The 20,452-nt window shown below is 31.0% G+C and overlaps 1 protein-coding gene across 4 annotated transcripts; it reads left to right on the forward strand.

Annotated features, from left to right (window-relative positions):
* Positions 1–14,332: 14,332 nt before the first annotated feature.
* Positions 14,333–18,095, forward strand: LOC7488376 (putative lipid phosphate phosphatase 3, chloroplastic). 4 transcript variants are annotated; one of them, XM_052454830.1, is made up of 8 exons: positions 14,333–14,886; positions 15,618–15,834; positions 16,037–16,124; positions 16,236–16,345; positions 16,677–16,767; positions 17,131–17,319; positions 17,411–17,470; positions 17,583–18,095. In XM_052454830.1, exons 2-8 carry the CDS (start codon positions 15,634–15,636, stop codon positions 17,699–17,701), a joined length of 858 nt encoding a protein of 285 aa, XP_052310790.1. In that variant the 5' UTR covers positions 14,333–14,886; positions 15,618–15,633; the 3' UTR covers positions 17,702–18,095. The 4 variants fall into 4 exon arrangements, with proteins under 4 accessions (XP_052310790.1, XP_006379752.2, XP_024462102.1 ...); XM_006379690.3 differs by having other exon boundaries at positions 14,335–14,886; positions 15,613–15,834; XM_024606334.2 differs by having other exon boundaries at positions 14,588–14,886; positions 17,767–18,095.
* Positions 18,096–20,452: the final 2,357 nt, after the last annotated feature.

The following is a 20,452-nucleotide window of genomic DNA, read 5'->3' on the forward strand; positions in this document are numbered from 1 at the left end:
ATTGAGGCTCTTATAGGTACTCCACACCTGGTCTGGCGTCTAGGTGGGTCTTCTACTCCAGCTGTTACTTTTTCTTTTTATTTTTCAAATGTTTAATTATTTCATTTAATTTTAACAGTATTTATTTATATTAGTATTTTTGGTTTTTAAAAACTTTTCTGGGAGGGGGTGAAAATCAGTGGGGACTGATGAGAGGGAAAAGGAGAGAAGACAAGTTGAGATAAAAACTGAGATGGGGTTGACAGCTAGCTTTTTGCTTAGATATATATTAAAACAATTCAGTTTTTTTTTTATATTTTTACATGAAAATTATTAAAAAATATTATAAAAAATATTAATTTAATATTTTTCAAGGCAAATATATTTTTAAACACACTCAAAAACATGTAAAAACTCAAATATACCAAACAACAACTATATTAGTTTTTGGACTCAAAACTTGTATTGATGCACATTGAAGCATTAACATGTCGATGACTATATGTTTACGGGAAAAAAAAAAAAAAAAAAGTAGGAGGAGGAAAATCCCCAGGAGTCCATGAACCACCCATGATTCAGTGAAATGTCTAATAAAACAGACCAGTACTGAACAGCTTCAAATGCAGGCCATTTCAATAATTAATAAAAATAAATTATTGTAGAAAATTAATGAAGGCATAGTCACGGATGCTATAATCATTTTCTCAGGCAATCTAAGGGCATCTTTAATCGCAATAGCTATTTGAAAGAATCAATTAATCATGAATATAGTATTTTGAATAATATATTTTCATGTTTTTTTATCGGTAATTGAATGGAAAAGAAGCATTTTAACAATGTATTTTATATTTTATCAAAGTTTAAAGAGAAAAAATAGTTCAATTTTTTCCCTTAATTTTACATGTTCGAGATAAAAAGAGATTCTAGCAAAAAATTTATGTGATTTTTTGATGTGTTTGACATTGCGTTTCAGAAGTGTTTTTGAAAAAATTTAAAATTTTTTTAATTTTTTGTTTCAAATTAATATTTTTTTATGTTTTCATATCATTTTGATGTGCTGATATCAAAAATAATTTTTTTAAAAAAATATATATTATTTTAATATATTTTAAAATTAAAAATATTTTAAAAAACAATTATCAACACTCTCTCAAACACACTCTTATTATGTATATATACTAAAAATACAGGCAGGAAATAGTTAGAAGATCGTAGTTTGATATCGGCTACAATGACAGGTGACAGTGAAATAGATCGAAAAGTCTTGAATGATCATGTAATTATAACCAAGCTTATAGCATAGTAAAGGTATAAATAAGCAAATTCAGCACGAACTTATATCGCGAGTATTATAACGACATCTACGATGTGATGACGTGTTCATAACAAGATCTTCCAAATTTGCTTAGTTTGTCATGAATAAATATTTTCTGTCTATACACTTGAAACAATAAAAGAGCTCGTGTAAAAATACAAATAGAAAAAAATCTTAGATAGATATATTTTTATTATTTTTATTGAGTCTGAATTTTATTTTCTATCCCCTTCTTATATGTATTTAAAAAAAGTGAATTTCAGAAAATAAATAATAGAATTTGAATAATTACTTATAAAAAACAAAACTTGCCGTGACAACATTTGTCAGATGAAAATCACCAGTAAATACGTGGGTTCCATTTGAATAATTATAATTCCATCCATGAACATAAAATCACGCTCCGAAAACGCGTTTTTTCTTAAAAAAAAATAAAACAAACGGGAGGGAAATTAAATTATAGGGTACCAATTGCCTGCAAAAACTTTACACTCTAGCCGAGAACGGTCTGCATGCCGCCGCAACTTTAGCGATGCGAACACACACCACAGGTGACGCGATCATTCTGCAAGCTTTTCAGTTGTTATTTGTTTTTTTAAGAAACTGTCAATGTTAAAAATGATGCCAGAATAACACAATTTAAAAGATAAAATAAACATGAGTGGTGTGCAGCTAAACTTGATAAAACTCGAAATTTGTTTTTCTGGTAATCATTTAATTTTTATAAATCTTAAAATTATTGAAAACTCATATGATTATTAATTTTAAAATTTATAAAATTAATTGAGATATACATAAATTTATTCAAACACTTATATTAATAAAAAAAATAACAATAATACAATAATATAATATATTCTTTATCTATCACTATTAAAAAAATGATTTTATAACTTATAGTTAAAAATAACAATATTCCCGAAAGACTATTAAATGAGCATGAAACAGGAGAGATAAAAAATTGAAAAAAAAGACTGGAAACACTAAATTTAAGATTAAAACATCATATGTATCATCAAAGTTCTCACTAAGATTAATTTATTGATGCAAAAAAATCACAAACAATGATTCAAATAGATCATATTTATTGCACAAATATGAAGGATGTCTCTTTGTTTTTTGTGATAAGTGTGATCTACTCGAGTTATTTTTTGTAATCTTTTTTTATATTGTTTGATTTTTTCCATCAAAATTTTTATAAAAATATTGATGGTACTGTAATTGGAGTTTTGATATATATTTTTTTTCTCTATATCCTCTCATTTCCATTTAATAATTTTTAAACTATCTCTCTATTTATATTATAAATAACAATGAGTTATAAAAATCATGTTTTTCAATCCTAATATATGTAAACCGTGCTATTATATAAAAAAAAATCAATATTTTTTTTTAGAAAAGAACTTGTTAAAAAAAAAATAGCCGACTTTCCGACTAAAAAATCATAGGCTGACCCACGTGCGACGCGACACGAAACACGGTGATATTAGCTGGCTGCCAGTTGAAAATTTCGAGTAGTGATGCTATTGGCGCGTGTCAGGATGGAGAGTGGGGGATAATGACAGGCGGCGTCCATGTAGATGCTGTGCTGTAAAGCACAGTAACGGTAGAATTGCCCTGGCCACGTTTCGTTTCACCACTGAACAACAACAATATAAAAGTTTAAAATCCAAAAAATCAGGTGCTTCTGGTCGACCATGCATGTTCTTGTGCTTGTGGACTCTGGTATGCACTCGGCGTTTGGGATGGCAGTAAACAAGATGGTTTTGCTCGAATTAGTTAAATATTCATTTAAATTTACATTAATAGATTGAATATTTAATGAATAGTTATTATTTGGATCAGGTTTGGATAAAATCTAATATGATAATTTTAATTTTGAACATTTAATAATTCAAAACTTGGATGTTTATAATGTTATTTTTGTAGAGTTTATAAAATCTTTATTACTGCCATTAATTATATCATATGTGTATCTATTATCATCCCGGATATTCCAACCGAATTTTAATTAGGGTTAGGGTTTACTATTTTATTTAAAACCAATTAACATGTCATGTCAAGCATGGCATGTTTGCGGATAATGTGGCGCCCGAAACCACTGTCCAGTTCACTTGCGTTTGTTCATTTTAATGTTATTTTGACATGAACGTACGTAATAGCACATACATTTTATAGGACATGAATTATGACTCATGTACTGTAAAATTAGCAATTATTTCATCCATTGTTATAATAACTTAACATGCAAAATATTTTAAAATTATTCATCATGGAAAAATAAATTTCATATTTTTTTATTTTTTATTATAAAATTTTAACAAGATTTTCTCTTTTTTTTCCCTCAATTGCATATAAAATACTGAGATATATTTTTTTAATTTTTATTTTTATTTTAGATTTTTTTGTGTAATTTTTTTTATTTCATTCTTTAACGTTTCATTTTTTATGGATCGGATTTCATGGTCTTATAATGTATAGTGTTTATGTTCCGATGACTTGAATCACCAGTTTGAAAAGTTAATATATAGGGGTTGATATTTTTTTTTGTTTTATTTTCTTTTATGATATTATTGTTCGACATTGTTTTTTTTAATGTCTCTGTGATTTTTTTAAATTTTTTTTATCAAATTATCCTGATTTCTTGATTTAAGACGCAGATCACTTACCGGGTTAATATGAGCTAACTCACCCTTAATGTCCAGATTACATGTCTAAAATAAAAAAAAAAATTATTGAATTGGGAAGCACTTTTTTAAAAAAAAAAATTATTTTGATCCTTTGATTTTTTGAATTTTTCATGATTGATTTTTTTAATTTTATATTTTAATTCTTAAACTTTATTTTTATCATAATTTAGTTTTGGGTTCTTGAAGATGAGAGAAACAATAATAGAAAGGGAGAATGGAGAGAAAAACCGTAAAAAAACTAGATCTTTATTTTCATCAATTATGCTTTATAAAATAAAAATTATTTCTACTTAAAAAAAAAATTAAATACAAAATGAAAATTATTCAAGGCTCCAGTCAGGGGCGAAGGTAGGATTATTTGTTAGAAGGGGCCAAAATTAATATAATAAGATATAATATTTGTTTTAATTTATTATACATAAGTTGTGAAACAAAACCTACATAATTTAGTTTTATTCAAATAACTTATTACAAACATATAATGATCGACCTTTGTATAAGGTAAAAGGTTTGGAGCAATACCAAATTGAGTCAAAGCGATGAAGTTAATTCCATCTTTACTACAAACATATATGTTTTTATTTATGTTTTTGATCGACGGCAGGATTTATATTAGGGTAAATTAGTGGTTTTGTTTTTTATTTTACAAAGTAATGCATTTATATTTTTTTCTTTTCCATGTAGATCAAGAGTAAATTCAAAGAAAATCAAAAATAAAATCACACTTAATTTAAGAGGCCCACCTCTTTAAAATAAAAAAATATAACACTTTTTTATTATTTAATTACCTAATTACATAATATATATCTATATATATATATTGCAAGGGGGGCCCGGGCCCTGCTTGCCCCCTGCTTCCGCCCCTGGCTCCAGTACTTGTCAAACATACATGTATAAAAAATAAAAATAAAAATATTTCTTAGATATTTGAAAAGCTCTCATTTATGCTTAGGGCATCCATTAACTTTAAACCGAATCTGCTTATGATCATATTAGTATCAGTGGAAAAATAGAAAATGGTTTTCATAGAAAAACACAAGTAATGAAAAAGATATCAGTTGAGTCATCCACTGTGGTTTTCTTTATCTTTTCCCATTTGACGCGGTTGTTGTCGTAGCTATCAACCTAACTTCTGTCACAAGGCAACCATAGTGCTATTAATTTTCTTTTTTATAATAAGATATTTCTTCTTTGATTGGAAGAAAGCCATCGATTTTCAATACATTTTACTTTCTGACTCCTCTATCAAAATCAAGCAACGTAGAACAGGGAAAATATTTCCAGCTTTACTGCAAAAAATAACTAGAAATTTCAAACACATTTTAACAGATCACGGTATCATGCGGTAAATTTATCATTCTGCAACCTTATTATAGTTTCTTCATGTCTCAATTCTTGCTAATGGCAAGAGGATCAGATAGACAACTAATTAATCCATTGGTGCTCTGGTATAAAGGTCATCTAGTAGTCTAGACACGCTGCTGACAAGAGAGTAGTTCGTCTCGTTTTCCTTGGCCCTTGCCCAGACAGGAATAAATATATTATCTTTTAGCCTTTAGACCCAGATTGAGAAAAGGAATGTGAATCCGATGACTGCCCTGATTGCCTCCCGTAAACCAAATTTGAACCTGTTTTCATAGGCGAACAAACTTTTAAAAAGGAGGGAAGACTATAACTTTGCCCTTGTAAATTCATCAATGTTCCACTTCTATCCTTGCAGCTTTAAATTTCTTAATGTTACTCCAGTAACTTTCAATTTCCCTCTTTCCTGCCCAAAAAACTAATAGAAAGCGAACCTTTCATGTTTTTATTTTATTTTATGCTCACCTGTATCTCATTCCCCCCCTCCTGGATCCACATATATATATGGTATGATATTCTGAAAAAACAAATAGAAATCTGAGATGGAAACTCAACCCCAAATTTAAAAAGTAAGGCTATACAATGATGATCAGGGGATATATAATGCTGGGAATCTTTTGAAACTAAAAGAATATTATTGATAAATTTTAAACTATAAGGATGTAAATGGAACATTGGATGAATACACAGGAGCAAAGTTTAGAATATATAGGAGCAGGAATTAAGTTTATCCTAGAATAAACTCATACTCTGATGAAGGGTATGATGGAGTGCATGAAATAATGTATGTATCGAGAAGCCGGCCAATCATAGCGCTCCACGTTAACTATGTATAAATCCCATGTAGTCGTCATGATTTCCAGACATTTTATCTTAATTTAAGTGTCGGACACAGCAAGAAACTACGATGGCGTATCAGATCGGATGTTCCTAAAAGGATCGTCAAGTTGATGAAGGTGTAAATAATTATAAGCTACGTCACTGACCCAGTTTGTTAATGACTTGGAAGTGAACTTAATTAGCTGAGGTCGATCCTCGTAAGCGATAGACTTGGAACTTTCAAGCCTTTAATATATACAAGTGCTGGTTATCTATATCAAGTTTTTGTGATTGTTTTAAATTAATATTTTTAGATTATTTTAATATATTAATGTTGATGTTAAAAATATTTTTTTAAAAATACATTTTAAAAAACAACCAAATTAAAACAAAATCTATGCCAATTTAATTATATTTGCCTTTTCTCGGCCTCAGTTAGATGATGTTGACACATGGACAATGTAATAGGATTAATTATTTAATTGCTTAGGAAGTTATCTGTCTTTATCCATGGAGTGATCATTTATATATTATTATAGATATAAATATATCTATAATACTTATTTGCTGGATTTTTTAAAGGAACCGTGGGCAGTGGCGTGGCTAGAAATTTCTTCAATAGATTTTTAATTAGTCAAAGCCAATTTTTAAGGATTATTTTGTTGGTAAGATGAACCTTGATGTTTTTATAAATTAAAAAATATCCACAATCTATATTATAAAATCATAACTCAATCAATATTTATTTGTTAGGAGATAGATACCTTGAATGATATTTGTCGATTCCAACTACGAAACAATCTATGATAATATCTTATGATTATAGAGAACAATAGTATAAATCTTCTAACTATCATAGACATCACATCTAAACTATACAATAAAATTATAATATGGAGTGCTTTATACTGAAAAAAAACATATTTAAGATTAAATTATTTGAGTTTGTACAAATAGACGTGTACGTTAATATAGAATTAAATTGAAATACAAATATCCAAGAAAAATTAGGTGGTGATGTACCTGTAGTTTTCCACAAGAGGGAAAATGCTTTGAAAAAATGGAGAAAAATTAGCTATTTGATTGGTTTTATTATGATAGAACGCGTGCCACAGAGGGTATCTTGTGCAAGTATAATAAATATTTTGAAAAATAATAAATATCCTCTTCAGTCTTGCCGTATCTATCCATCAAGAGATATCTTGTGCAAGTAGTAAAACCAGAAAGATCAATTTCTAATATTTAATTAAATTAATTTTGTAAAATAATGGCGGATTTATTGAAAATGTGAGGATTAAAACAGATCTTAAAGATGTATTTGATGAGTAGATGAGATTTGATACGATAAGGTTAGATTAGATTAGATGGGAGCCGAGGAGATAAACTAACGGAGAATTATTGACTGGAGAATTTCATTCATAAACACAAAAAGTTAAAGTGACCCAGGCCCCCAGCGAAGGAAGGGTCGAACCTCTAGAAATGAACCCGAGAGAGAACAAATTGTGCCGCAACAGCAAGTCAACAAAGGAAGGATCCACACGTAGAGCAGAGAGCTAATCCATTCCGTAGAGATAAGTGTTGTGGTATTGTGATGTATAATAGTTTTAAAATAAAATTTTATTTTCTATACAGTATATTTAAATTATTAAAAAAATATCATTTTAATATTTTTTAAATTATATATACTTTTAAAACGCACTCAAACACAACTATACAATCCAAACCTCCTATAATAATCCTTTGGAAACAGCTAATCAGGTTTGAGACAGGGCAGCCAATTTTATTTTAAAAATGTTTGAGAGTATGGTAATAGTAGCTTTTTAAAGTATTTTTTACTTGGAAATACATCAAAATAATATTTTTTTATTTTTAAAAAATTATTTTTGACATTAACACATCAAAATAATCTAAAAATAAAAAAATATTAATTTAAAATAGATAAAAAATAAAAATAAAAATAATAATTATTTTAAAAATATTTTTCAAATGCAAAAATAAATAGCTGAGGAGATATCATCAAAGATTTTTTTTTAAAAAAAAAGTTACCTCGACCCTAGCCACGCTCCTTGCTTTCCGGTTCCTCTTTTTCACTGATTTGGTCACTTGACGGGTCTGTTACTCTGTTTCAGTTTCACATGCCAGAGACCGAAACTTTTCTAGCACTATTGATAACAAATCATGGCAGTTTTTTTCCGTAACTCTCTTGATTGAATTCCGGCCCAGGGGAGACCAGAAAACGCCTTTTGTTCCTCCTCCAAGAACAATTCAGCCTTTCAAATCTATACAAAAACAAATCATTCCCAAAGTCATGTGATTTGCTGCAGTAATAGGAAGGGATTATTGTTGAAAATCAACATCCCAGAAATGACTATCATCTTCTCTTCACACTTTTGTATGATCTGTGCTTCAGATTGAGTGAAAAAAAAATCTCGGGGGCCATGATCTGTGCTTGCGAGAACATGGATTGGAGGAGCTCAAGTTATCTTATGCTGGGTGTATGATAGGTCAGCATCCTCTTAGACCCGTTTATTTTTAAGGATGATTTTGTAAAAATATATATTTTTTAGATTGTTTAAATATATTAATTTTAAAAAATAAAAGAAATATTTTAATACATTAAAAAAAACACACAACACATTGCAAAATACACTCTGAATTCTATCTTGGTTGCTGTGTTTGGTTTCTTTGTAAAAAAAAAAAAAAAAAAAACTAGTACATTTTTATCTTGTGCTTATTGGTTAAGAATTTAGCTTTGTCAAACTTTGACTCTCTTCCACTATTTCTCTCTCTCTGTATTTATCATGTTTAGATTTGTTCCTTTCCAATACCGTTGCCAGCGACGTTTTTCAAAGAAGGAAGATAAAATGTTAGGAAGATAATGGGAGTAAAATAAGAAACGAGATAATCTGAATTGATAGTGAGGATACTAGTACACTCCTGACTCCACTATGGGGTGACTATAAATTTTTAAAACATAAAAAAATTATTATGATTTTTTTCTATGAAAATATAATTTTCTGTTAATATAATTTTTGTTTATCTTTAAAAACACGATGTTTTTAATTAGAATTATTGTTTTTTAAAAAAATATATTATGATTTTTAAATTAGATTAATAAAAAAATATCAAAATAGTGTGTCCGTATTTTATATGTATTTATATGTAATTGAAAATTAAAAAATCATAAATGTGATAAAATAATATCCAAAATATATTTAAGATTTTTAAGAATAAAAAATGATTTTATTTGAATTTTTATGAACAATTTATTATTAAAATTATTATTTTTATACTAGATATATAATAATAATAATAATAATAATAATAATAATAGTATTTAAGAACTATATCTGAAGAGTAAGTAAATTTAATAAATTTTTTTTAGAAGAGAAAAACAGGAATAAAACACAATAAAGGGTCATGCTATACTTGGCTTTGTTTTATATATATATATATATATATATATATATATATATATATATATATATATATATTATTTAAAGAGATGAATAACACATCTTCTATCTTTACAAAAAAAAAAACAATGCAAACACTCAAACTCACGACTTTGGCTTCGACTCGCGCGCTTCAATTAACTAACCTATGATACAAAGTTATTAAAAAATATTATATATATTTATAAATATAACTTCATTTAGTGTCCATATAAACAGTCAAACAGACGGTTAGTAGTATAATACCTAAAAAGGGGTAATTAATTAGAAGAAAGAGGACCAAGCAGTTTGCTCTTCCGTACTGGGCTGGATCTTGGTTAACATAAATCCACCATATGAAATTACGAGATCCAATCTTGTAGGAATATGGTTCATGGCATTATAGTCATTTTCTTACCCGTTCCAAGCCCACCCCGAGTTATTTGCACGGAGTTACTCTCAAGTTAACGGTGTTGTCTGTCCTGAAATCTTGTAATTGAAAACTTTTTCTATTCATACCATCTCTGTGCATTACATTAATTTTTCAAATATTATTATAAACTATATTGTTTTTCTTAATAGTTATATGATACTATAGAAAAGAAAATAAATTAATTAGAAAATAGATTATCATTGATAGATCATTGAAGTGTTTTTACTTTGATTTTTTTTTCTTGTATCATCATAAATATATTCCTTTTCAGTTAATTTTTCTTATACTTTAAATGGGTTAGAGCGAAGTCGATTTAAATAAATGCATCATTTTCAAAAATAAACTCTTGCTTTCAACAATATCACACGCATATATTTTTTCTACTGTCACAATTCTGTGCTATCAAGGAAAAAAAAAATTAACACCATTATACATACAGTTTCTAATAATGAAGGGTATGATTCAACTAGTTAGGCTTTAGATTTGTTCTCTAGAGATTACTAGTTTGAGTCCCACAAATCTCAGAGCCACTGGAGACTTACATGGTCATTAACTTCAGGGCCTGTGGAATTAGTCGGGGTGCGTGCAAGCTGGCCCGGACACCCACGTTAAAAATAAAAAAAATTCAGTTTCTTGATTTTTCTACTTTTATATTTTATAAAAAAATTTAAACATTCATTTTAAAATAAATTTGTAGTTTAAAATATCTACTTGAAAAACTTTCCAATCATTTTCTCTTTTTTCAATATTTTTTTTATATGTATATATGACAAGGTGAACCTGTTTTATAAATTCAATTTTTTTTAGTAGAAATTAAAACTTAAATACATTGACACACGAGTAATCTACATATCATTAATTATAACAACACCGCTTTGAATTGCATTTATTCTGAGAATCTCGCATGAAAAATGAGGGGAAAAAACACCTGGAATAATAATAATAAAAAAAAGTAATTGGGATGTCCACTTTTTGTGCATCAAAGGAGAATACTTTATATAGTATGATAAAAAAAAATTATAATTTTGTTATATAAAATAAATTAAAGGGCCAAATACATATATCTTTTGCTTACCAGTGATTTGTATTTTCTATTAAGATAGAGTTGAGCAAAAGTGAATTGAACATGAGATTTATTGCAAATTCAAGACGTCAATCAGACAACAAGATTAATGATCAATCAATGCACAACAGGCTCAGCAACTCTTAAAACCCAAAAGAATAAAAGAATAGTCACCCACTGTGTTGAATATTGATACCCAGAAGCTTATAACGGACTGGATCACCGAATCATTCATCCGCAGCTCACCAGTAACGATGCCGCGAAAGGATCCGCAATAAAAAGGGGGAAATTCATGTTCATAATCATAGCTATTTTCACTTCTATCTATTGCCAATCGATGGAGCAGTAGAAAAGGATTAAAGTTTGGTGGGTTCGAGGAATTTAACCTGATATATGCTAGCTGTTGGAAAGAACGAATGAATTTTACTCTCCCATTATAAATATTCCACAGGCACTCATTGCCGTCCAAGTCATTGCTACAGTTATGGTATAGTTTTTTTTTTAAATATATTTTTTATTTAGAAATATATTAATATATATTTTTTTATTTTTAATATTAGTATATCAAAATGATAAAAAATTTAATTTTAAGCCCAAAAAAATAACATTATTTTTGCAGTAAAAACAAACATATTGTACCAAATTAAGGTCCAAGACCTTGATAAAAATGAGAATAAGTTTTATTGTGATTTCCGAGTCATCAATTATTTTCTACTTTTCCCTATCACCTAGCACTTACCTGATTGTTTTGATATCTTTCCCGTTTATATGAAAACGCAATGATTTAAGTGATGGAACCGCAAAATAGCCAAGTTGCTATATCGGTCGGAGAATAATTGCATTTATTGGATTTATGAGCAGCCAGTTGCAAATAAAGATCCGTAGCTGGTGGAGACCACCTCAAGATATATATATATATATATATATATATTGGATATTGAAAAGGTAGAGAACAAATAAATTATTATTAGGATATGGTCGGTAGAAGGTTAAAGGAAGTGAAAATTTACTCTTATAATTTTTCATCTTCTTCACTCATGTTTAGTATATTTTTGAGAGGAAAGGAAATACTTTTTATATCCTTAATATGTGATCAATAAATGCTTAATTTTCTCTCCAAATTTTAATCTTGCACTAAACATAATTTTAGAGTAATCTTTTTTTTAAAAAAATAATTCTGAGATGGGACGATGATGATGTGATACAAAGGTGTTTTACTTGGAATGATTCGAAGCAGCCATCACTCATCCTTAATAAAGCAACCTTTTTAACTTGGACTAATTTCTGGGAGTAATAGAAATGTGATATGAAAAATGGATCTTTGTGTTCGTCAACCCAAAAAATAATGACATGGGAAAATGTAATATCGTATGCTCTTGGCTTGTTTTGAAATTTATGCCTTTATAATCTCTCCACCGTTGAAAGTTTTGCACATCGTTGGTGGATCGACGTGAGCACATTTGGATTTTTCGAAGCAATCAGAATTCCAAGTCTCGCGATTCATTATCACGTGATATCGTGATTTTTATTCTTTTAGCTTCGTAATAATCCCATTTCACACACTTTCTAGTTTCTAGCTAGCTTTTCGCGGGCTCAATCACAGCCCCTGTATGTCACTGGATCCCTTTCCTGTGGTAATTATTTATATCTCATGCTTTATCATCGTCTCTGTGTCTCGTGTTCGACAAGTAGAAATGGAGATCAAAGTTAAAATATATTGGTCTCTAGAAGATATTCTCTTCCATGCGAGCCCTTTTTCCTGATCCTTGTGCCGAACAAACGTTAATTTAGTATAAGCCTCAAACAAACGCCATCTGATTTTCCCTTATAAGCCTCAAACAATCATATAGTATAATATACACGCAGCATTATCATTATCAATCAAGATCCTCAGCTAGCCATTAATTTAGTTTATCCCATTAACGATTCCGAAGCTCTACCATTAGACATGATACACTTCTCAACTTTACATGTCAACTCTTGCATGGACTTTTATCCCTCCAATACCAAAGTTTTTTTGAACTCTTCATCAGGAATAGCTGCTATCAAAGTAGATGCTACTACCGAAGCTATCAAATCAACTATCTTTGGGGTGTCATTATTGAATCTTCTCATAAATTCCCCAAGGCTTTCACTTCTTCCCCATTTCAAAAAGTTAACAGTGACATCTAAGTCTTTCAATGCCTCATGAACTGTTTTGAAAACTGCAGAAGGAACCGGTTTTTTATTTTCCCTTTTCGGCCTTAGAGATTGCTCGTACTATGAAATTGTAAACTTCATCCTTCCTCATGAACTCATCTCCCACATCGTTTTTTTTTTATAATAATCAAAAGTTTTATTAAAAAAATGGCTACAAAGATAATAGCCTAACTTACATCTCCCACGTCTTTTCATTTAAAGGTCATACAAATGCTTCCGATCTGGATCTGTTCCTCGCCCTTCATCTACCATATTAGGATTATGTGGAAATCGTCCTCCTTGTCATGTACACTCACGCTCCGACTCTATTGTATTTTCTTCTCATCCGTGCTCGGAGGGTTGCTGTTTTACTGATCAACTGTTTTCATAAATTGATGCCTCAACTCCCATGTGATGTCATCTTGTTTTGTAAATGTCTTCAATTTTCACTCTAGTCTCATGTGCAGATAAAATCAACTGATATTCTTTTGATTTTAATTACTATATTTAAAAGTATAGAAGAGGAACTGATGTCAATGATAATCATCTAATTACGTACTGCAGTAATTCGGATATCAATTTCTTTTTGTTATCACTTGGTTTTTGAATTTCTTATCAAGATAAATCTCTACAGTGTCTCTTTGATTTCTACTTTTGGTCCCTGTGGAGGTGAAACATCTGATGTGTTTCGGGCATGTCATCTTAAAAGAGCACAAACAGATAGTGGATTTTTTTTTTATCTTAGTAATACGCTCTTTAATTCTATTTTTATTCTTATTCTGTATTTTGTTTTTTGGTGGACTAGTGACAGATTCAGTGATTAATTTTCAAGTCGAAATCTTAGTGTTTGTTTCTACCATCAGACTGAAAGGGAGTTTTCATTAGCGGTTATACAATAATTAGGTTTTTGGAAAACTACGTGTCTTTTTGAGGAGGGGAGTGTCCAAGCAGCAGTTGTTCAAGGCATGCAACTGTCCCTAGCTATCATTGCCCACGAAACTTTCATCCGAAAACGACAAGTATTAGTATAAAATACAAGGCCGTCTACGCCGACGGCTTATCTGGGAAAACCTAAACCGCCCACCCCAGCGGCAAAAAATCAACTTCAAAGTGCCCTCGTTCTTCTTCCTCACCCCCTCCCCCCAACCGTCAAAACTGAAAGCGCTTTCTTGCCTCCGGGATCCCACCCAAAACCAAGCACTGTCGTGTACCCCTTTATATATATACGAAGGAAAACAGGCGACAACTCTAGTGCTCTATAATAACACACGGTTCGTTTTGACCTTTTTGGCTTTGTATCAGTGCCAAATCTTTGTCTTGTCTACCGCCCATGTTTTGCTTTGAAATTACTTAATTCCTTTTCTTTTTGTTTTATTTCCCTTCTTTCCCATTGAAGATAAGTATTCCATTCTTTTCACCTTTTCTTGTCACTGACTAGTACTCCTCGTACCCTCTTCTCGTTCTCCACTTGTCTTCCATTCTCTTCCAGACTCATTCTCTGGCTGCTTTTCTTTTTGTGTAGAAAATAATTTCGTTGCTGAGTTAGCGCATCAATGGCGTGGAGTAATATGTTCTCATATTTTTCTTTCCCGAATTTCTATCGTATCTTTCAGGTTAGTTGTACAGTGTAATCTTTCCTCTTTTTTTTCCTTCTTCTGTTATGCCATGATCATCAGCATAGGAGTACTTTAATTTTGCAGGCAAAGTTTGATAAGTTAATTAAATTTACATAATATTTAATTGTATTTGAAAAGATATCATTTTGCATGCAAGATTTGATGAGATAAATTTACATAATATTTTATTATATTTGAAAAGATATCTTTTAGGCTTGCGAAGTACTTCTGATAAAATTGTCATCGCTATGTATAATGGACCACAGTTGTCCATGGATTTCTGGGGATTGGACGAGGAACAAGTTTTAAAACTAGATTTCATGGACTCTTTGAGTCTCGGGTTTTTATTTTCACCAGAATTGTCTGTCGGTAAAGATGCGCTAAAATGCTTCAACTGTTTGCAAGTTTTAATCTACACTGCAAACAAGAATTGATGGCTTACCAAACAAAACAGATACCATATAGCTGTATACATATGTGTAATATTACTTGAAATTTAATATGTGTAATGCTAATTGTAATAAATTTCATATCCCGGGATTCTGCACGAATTTGATTGAGAAATTAGATTTATTTAAAATAACCACAGCCACAAAAGGGAAGAAAGTAACACGTCACGAAACGGGCAATAATGGGGAGAGATCGGCTTTTGTCTTAGCACTTAACTTTGCCGGTCTGATTTTTTAGTTTTAAATTTTTATGTTACTGTATTTTCAAAAAAAGGGCAGAGTGAGGTCGGCAGAGATGGGTACACACACTATCAAATCTCATGGAACCAAAGTTGCGAGGGATCACATGCTGGACTGGCTTATTCTACTGCTACTTGTGTTGATTGAGGTCATTCTCTATGTAATCCATCCTTTTTACCGATTTGTGGGAAGGGATATGATGACAGACCTGAAATATCCTGTGAAAGAAAACACAGTGCCTGCATGGAGTGTTCCTGTAAGTTTTCTTCAGAATTAGTTCATCTAGTTGTTTGTTACGTGGATGGGCTTTAAGTTTTCAGAGAGTCGATTGTATTATGTATTGATTGACCATCCAAAGTCAAATTAAGATTGGATAATACTTCATTTTTCTGTTTTTGCTTCCTTGCGGTGTTGAGGAGTAAATAATTCATCAGGGTCTACACCTTTTTGATATTCAGATGTACACAGTTTTTTTGCCCATTGCTGTTTTCCTTTTATTCTATACGCGAAGGAAAGATGTCTATGATCTGCATCACAGCATCTTAGGTAATTTCATCTGCACTGTGCTTTTTATGTTTTACCTGTGTCTTTTTTCTTTCATGTTTGCTTCAACGTAAGTAGGATATTAATGAAGATTTTTGTATGAACCAAGAGCAGGCCTCTTATTTTCTGTGCTGATTACTGCGGTCATCACGGATGCAATAAAAAATGCAGTTGGCCGGCCTCGACCAGACTTCTTTTGGCGCTGCTTTCCTGATGGGAATGAAGTATGCCTCTGTTTCCGACCCTTTCCTTAACTCGTTGGTGCATTTTTTTTATATACATTTTTTTTAATATAAGCACGTTTATTCTCTCTCTTATAAGAGCTTTACATCCCGTCAATTTTCTCTTTTTAAGCGATGCCTTGACAACAGTTCTGCTTTTCGACCATTTCAATAATCTTTACTTGACTTTTATCTTCCTTGAAGCTACCATGTTCCCAGCTAGCTGCTATATTCTGATATTGACCTTTGAATATAATTAATTGTTTGCTTCATGTTTGGTTGGCACTGTTACTATTTCCAATCCTTTAATTTTATTGTTTTTTGCCTTGTTCAGCTCTATAATCGGTGGGGAAATGCAGTATGTCATGGTAGAGAAAGTGACATTAGGGAAGGACATAAGAGTTTCCCAAGCGGCCATACTTCTTGTAAGCTACGTACAGTTGTAGCCATATATATACTGCAAATTTTTCTATGTTTGTTTTGGTTGATTTATACTATGAATTGGAAATCTGAAACTTTACCGATGCTATTATTTGGCCACTTTTGACGTTGCACTTCCTATCATTTGGATCATTTTCAAAAAGAAAAATCAACTCGATTGTGCAAAACATTTGAGAAACAAAGTACTCTCAAGTTCTTGCTGATCAGTAAGGCTTGGGACTTTTCAGGCACAAGACAGTCGTTGCTTGCTATTTTACAGCAGCTTTCCAAGTAGTGAGTGTTTGAAAGAAGATACTTGAATGCCATGTGAGATGTAATAACTGATAAAAAATAGTGCTGCAATGCAGGGTCCTTTGCTGGATTAGGTTTTCTCTCAATTTACTTATCTGGGAAAATCAAAGCATTTGATCAGAAAGGGCACGTGGCAAAGCTGTGCATTGTTTTTTTTCCTCTGCTTATGGCATCTCTTGTAGGCATCTCTCGAGTTGATGATTACGGGCATCATTGGCAGGATGTGTTCGCTGGAGGCCTTCTAGGTTTGTTTTCTGTCATCACCTGCTGATAGAGAAAGCTATACAGACATGGAATTCAAAATTTGACTTTAGGACCTCTTTCACATGGTAACAGGGCTGGTTGTGGCCACATTCTGCTATGCACAGTTATTCCCACCCCCATATAATGATGAAGGTAAGATTTCCATCGCCTTTATTTCCCCAGCTTTGTTACTGTTGCTACGGGCTCCATTTTTTCTAAATCTCTGAATAAGATATCGCATCCCTGTTGTGTTTTCTCTTAAAAGGCAATAGCATCTTTACTTTAACATCTTGTTGCCGGCGGAGTACGTCATCTGGACATGTTAGAAGTTCGTTCTCAAGCAGTGCTGGGTCATTTTTTCATGAAAAAAACCTGAGAGAGTGAGAGTGACTCTCTAATGAAAGCGATGAATTTTTCTAAGCGTTCCCTGTTCATATTCTTGACCACAGGATGGGGACCTTACGAATATTTCAGAGCAATGGAGGAGTCACGTTCCAATACAAATTCAGGGGAGTCTGTGAATGAACTTGACGTGCAGCCCATGAGTTTAGCCGTTGTGAGTCAGCAAGTCAGGAAACACGGAAACGAGTTTGCTGCTTTGGAGGATTTGGAATCCGGTAGGAGGTGACTAAGCATTTTCTAGCTTGTGATCTACTTTTGTCCATATTTTGTACGAGTTTGGATTCTTTCTTCTCTACTTTTCTTTTGGTCAATAGAATGTAGAGTGGGGATCTATTATTATAGTCAAATGAATAAATGAATGGTAGATATTGGTGGATACCTTGTACATCATGTGTGCTATGATCTCATGATAAAAGAGGCACGAACATCCTTTATGATCAAAACATGTATTTTATTTGATATTCATAGTATTTTCAAATGAATTTATATATATTAATTGAGATTAACTATTATAATTCTTTTTTTCAAAAACCAAAAATAAAACAAATTTCATTAACCTTCTAACTAACTAACTCTGTTGGAGTTATGTAATAAAATTGTCAAGGAATGATGGTCTGCTAGGCCTGTTGTCCTTTTTTGTTGGCTAGTATAATTTATATTTCAACCAATTGGCAAGTGACACATTGAAATGAACAATGATTCAAGTTAATAATTGAGTGAGGGTTCCAATCAGATATGAGTTCTTGAGAAAGTAAGTTCATAACTTTATCTTAGTGGTGCATTGCCGGATTCGTTACAATGCGTTGCATAGAGCTACAAGAGAAAGAGAATGTGGAAGGCGACATCCATTAACAAACTGTGAAATGGGAGGTTAATGGAATTCTGGCTTGTGATTTTTAAGGAAAGAAATCCGCATGCTTTTGAAGCATAATTTATTGCAGCTAACATGAGCAGAAGACTGGTAGCTGGGATGAAACTTTACAACAAAGCACGGAACGTGTAGCTTTCTGATTCCTTGTATAATTACTAGAAATCTTACGTTGTAATGAGAGTAATTATTAATATTTTATTAATATTTATTAAGAACAAATCATAAATATAAATATTTTTATCATTTTTTTAGTTATTCCTGTTATCATCTTGTTTTTTCAATGGAAATGATAAATTTCAGTTTCAAAAGTGTTTTATCGTGTATCTTTAAGGTTGTATTGTTTATGCGCGCGCACATATACATATATATATATAATTTAAAATATTAATTTAACAAATATAATTTCAATTCAGAAAAAAAAATAAACTAACTTGAAATTATGGAATTCAAATTTTAAATACAAGTAAGAAAATAAATTGATTTGATATGACCTGATCGACTAGACGGGTCCAAAAATAAACTAGACAACTGATAAATATATTGTTTGACTAAAAAAGAATTCAAGAAAATATATTTTTTAAAAAAATATTGAGGCGACAATATATTGAATCAACTCATAATAACTTGAGTTCAACGATCAATTTTATGACATGTGTCATGAGACCATGATTACCCCAAATAAAGCAAATCAAAACAAAGTAGAAAACTCAATTACCAATAAACTTGTAATTGAATGATGAAATTAGAAAAAAATTCAATCTATAAAAAGAACACAATAAAATGACATTCCTGAACAAAATTACAAATTTAAACAAAATACAAAAATATTGTTGACAATTTTGCAAGACTTTACTAAACTCCAATTGCTCTAAAATTTTAATTTGAGATATAAAAATATATGAGGAAACTTCTCGTAAATTTTAATCCGATCCAACGATTGGACATAATTGACATAGTAAAACTGGATAATATTTTAAAAATTAAAATAACAATATCTGACTAGAACGAAACGACTGAACATAACCATAATCTTTTGGCCATAATTTGGATGACATTTCCAAAATGGGCCAAAATTCTAAGTAAAATAAAATTTATTCTTATTTGTTTTATTTTTTAAACTAGAACACGATATACAAACATTCTCACCATAGGTCCATAACAGAAGCAGTAATTCTGATCTATATGAGTAGTAAATGTTTTTCTTTCATGACAGCGGAAAGCGTATACCGATGGAAAATGATGCATTTAGATTACAGGTGATACGCGCATTTTCTTTGAATTTGATACTCGCCCTTTCACTACTCTCTGTTTTTCCCCCTTCTCTCAGGTCAGCTACATCCTCTTCTAAATCCCTGTATACTCTGTATTCGCTCACTAGTCATTTGAGTCTATGATAACAGCGTGCTTCATGCTAGTTTCATTTTCCGTTCAGCGGAGTAGTAATATTGATGCCCGGCAGTCCGGCACTGTTCGTTTTGGACTCCATTCGAACTGTTTGTTTGCTGACAAGATGAAGGCAAGGAAAGGACAGGAGAGTGTAACTTGCTGCGTCTTTTTTTGCTCATAAATAAAAGGTTTAAACTCAACGTGATTAGACTAGTCTAATAATCTCTCTAGCTCTACATACCTTTTTGCTCTCGTTTTCTCGTTTATTTTAGAATAAAACTGTTATTTTTTCTTTCCTTTTTAAATATTCAAATAAAAAAAAATTATTTTATTTTAATATATTTTAAATAAATAAAAATAATATAAACTAGCTGCCAAGTGACCGTAAAAAGCACGCTATAACAGTTTCAATCGTGCAAACAACAACTATACAATTGCCAAGTGGGTCCTCAAAAAGAACAATAAAGAAAAGCAGC

The sequence above is a fragment of the Populus trichocarpa genome, chromosome 8 (assembly GCF_000002775.5).
Source record: "Populus trichocarpa isolate Nisqually-1 chromosome 8, P.trichocarpa_v4.1, whole genome shotgun sequence".
NCBI classification, from domain to species: Eukaryota; Viridiplantae; Streptophyta; class Magnoliopsida; order Malpighiales; family Salicaceae; genus Populus; species Populus trichocarpa.